The 2,500-nt window shown below is 54.4% G+C and overlaps 1 protein-coding gene across 2 annotated transcripts in view; it reads right to left on the bottom strand.

Annotated features, from left to right (window-relative positions):
• The window catches only part of dennd4a (DENN/MADD domain containing 4A), a 51,205-nt gene that overhangs the window by 10,258 nt on the left and 38,447 nt on the right, over window positions 1-2,500 (bottom strand). For both annotated transcript variants that reach the window (XM_076266660.1, XM_076266665.1), the window contains exons 20-22: window positions 2,409-2,500; window positions 1,698-1,787; window positions 496-1,511 (exon numbers count right to left, since the gene is read on the bottom strand). The exon at window positions 2,409-2,500 is cut by the window's right edge and continues 25 nt beyond it. In XM_076266660.1, the coding sequence (XP_076122775.1) occupies window positions 496-1,511; window positions 1,698-1,787; window positions 2,409-2,500 (1,198 nt within the window). The remainder of the gene's footprint in view (window positions 1-495; window positions 1,512-1,697; window positions 1,788-2,408) is intronic.

The following is a 2,500-nucleotide window of genomic DNA, read 5'->3' as shown; positions in this document are numbered from 1 at the left end:
CAGTAGAGACTAAACAGGGAGTGGACAGAGGATGGGCCAGAGATACACAGACCCACCTCCAGCTTTTAGCGCTTGGCTCCGTTCCCTGCCTGACCTGATAATGACACACCAGACAAATGGACACCATGACTGGGCTATAAGTCACGTTAGATAAGGGAGTGGAGTGGACCACTTGATATCACAAAGATGATACAACATATCTGTATGACTGTATAATTAAATACAAATATGACACATCATTCAACATCATGTGCCAATACTTTGACAGGGTTTATATAAACAAGCCTTAACTCTACCTCTATCCTTAATCTTTGTGTAAGAACAACATATCAGTGTGTGCTTTGTTGCACATGTCAAAACATTGCACATATACGTTGCTATACTGTGTCAAGGTCAGTGTAAGAGTTTGTGTAAGGCTGAAGGAGTGTTTTCAAAAGGTCGTATTGAGATGAGTGTGTGTGTGTGTGTGTGTGTGTGTGTGTGTGTGTGTCTCACCTGCTGCAGGGAGGTCTGGGAGGAGAGGCGTGAGTAGAATCGGCTGGCTTTCTCGGCCACGCCCTTCCCCGCCGACAGGAAGCTGCTCTTGAAGACGTCGAGGGTGGGGGTGAAGAGCGAGTCCATGGAGAAGGAGGAGGGGGTGGGGGAGGGCGAGGAGGGCGAGATGAGGGAGGTGGGCCGCTCCTTCTGCCTGCGCGACCCCCCCTGGGGCAGAGACGGCGAGGAGAAGAGCCGGCTGCGCAGCTGGGGCAGGGGCAGGGGGGGCGACTGGGGCAGGGGGGGCGACTGGGGCAGGGGGGGCTGCTCTGCTGCCCGGGGCTTTGATGCGCCCGATTGTCTGGGTGAGCTGCAAGGGGACGGAGCAGGGGTAAGGGTGCCCCGCTGGTCCAAATTGTGCGGGCGGTCACTGACGGGGCTGCTCAGGTTGTCCATGTGCAGTTTTATCTCCTCGGCCAGGTGTCGGCGAGTGGTGGGGGTGTCCGGCGCGTCCGCCTCGCCGTCTCTGTCTCCGTCGGCCGGCGTCTGTGCGCGCGTGGTCACGGGGGTGTGCGCGGGCGTTGGCGTGTGTGTCTCGGCGGCGAGCAGGGACAGCGGGTCGAAGCCGGCCTGGATGTCGATGCGCTTGACCGCGCTGCTGAGCCCCGCGCCCACACTGGCGCTCCTCTCGATTCCCGCGGCCGCTCTCCTCCGAGCCGACACCACGGTCACACCGGCGCTGCCCGTCTCCACGGCAACACCACAGCTCGCGCTGCACTCCGCGGCGACTTTGCCACTGCTGCCTTCGGCAGCCACGTCTTCCTCCCGCTCCTCCTCCTCCTCAGCCTTCCTCTGGGCATCCTCAGAGGCCGGGGTGGCGGTCGGCGGGTTGGGGTGTGCCGGACGCTCTCCAAAAATGGCCAGGGAGTTGGGCCTCCGGCTCTTGGGCAGCGTTCCTGAGAGCGTCCCCCCGTCACCGCCACAGCTCTCTGCCGTGGGCGGCATTGCTGGCGTGGACCGGTGCCCAGACCCGGCGTCTGAGAATGATTAGGACCAGAGCGAGAAATTTCACAGTCAGTCACAGATTTCAGTTATTTTTTTTCATTTCTACAATTTGTTTTTCTCTCTCCAACAGGAAATGATTCAGCACTGGTTAAAATGGTCTTGTGTGTGTGTGTGTGTGTGTGTGTGTGTGTGTGTGTGTGTGAGTGTGTGTTACTGACCGACCACAGCTCTGACTTCCTGTATAATAGCAGCAGGAGGCGGAGGCAGAGAGATGGGGTCTGGTCTTCTAGAAGCTTCACTGTGCTCCACTGATGAAAAAACATTAAAATCAGACATTTCCGGTAAAATTACGACGGGCAGTGATCTAATACCTAATATAACAGTGCATAAAACATCCCTTACACACACACCATTAGTCATAGCACCAGTGACCTTTACTAAGGCATGTCTGTGTTTTTTTAATCTACAGCGCAGATGTGACCTTAGAGATCTCTGACATAACTCAAAATGCTGTGTCTCACTATAAACCCTATGGGTCTGTTTTACATGCTCAAAGTGCTGTTTCTCACTATAAACCCTATGGGTCTGGAGGCAGACAACAGTTGAGGAGGAGGAACACTGATAGTCTGTGAAATATATGAGATGATAACAGATCATGATGAATAGGAACTATATACTCTGTACATCACTTAGAGAACCTGTGGCATTTGGGAAAATGTATAGAATTTTTAATGCAGCACCGATATGACCTTTACAATCCAAAGAGGTGATTAGCGAGGGTTACTGCAAATCCTCCGGCTTATTAGGGCTTGCAATGCCATATGTGAACACATGGGGGCAGCATTGAGGCACTGAGGCAGTGGGCGGACTGACCGACTGCCTTTTCTTTCCAAAACATGTTTTGTCAGGAGAAGGGTGCGAAAACTCACAGGGGCGAGCGTCTCGCTCCGTCTCCTTCCCGTTAGGACGGCAGAGCTGCTCCTCGGTTCCCACCAGTCGCACCTCCTCTTTGGATAAGGAG

This window comes from Alosa pseudoharengus, unplaced genomic scaffold (assembly GCF_046254945.1).
Source record: "Alosa pseudoharengus isolate Yale_2024_CS ecotype anadromous, Long Island Sound unplaced genomic scaffold, YU_APseudo_1.1 YU_APseudo_1.1_scf_10, whole genome shotgun sequence".
NCBI classification, from domain to species: Eukaryota; Metazoa; Chordata; class Actinopteri; order Clupeiformes; family Clupeidae; genus Alosa; species Alosa pseudoharengus.
The sequence above is the reverse complement of the archived record's forward strand: the minus strand, read 5'-3'. Positions and strand labels throughout refer to the sequence as shown.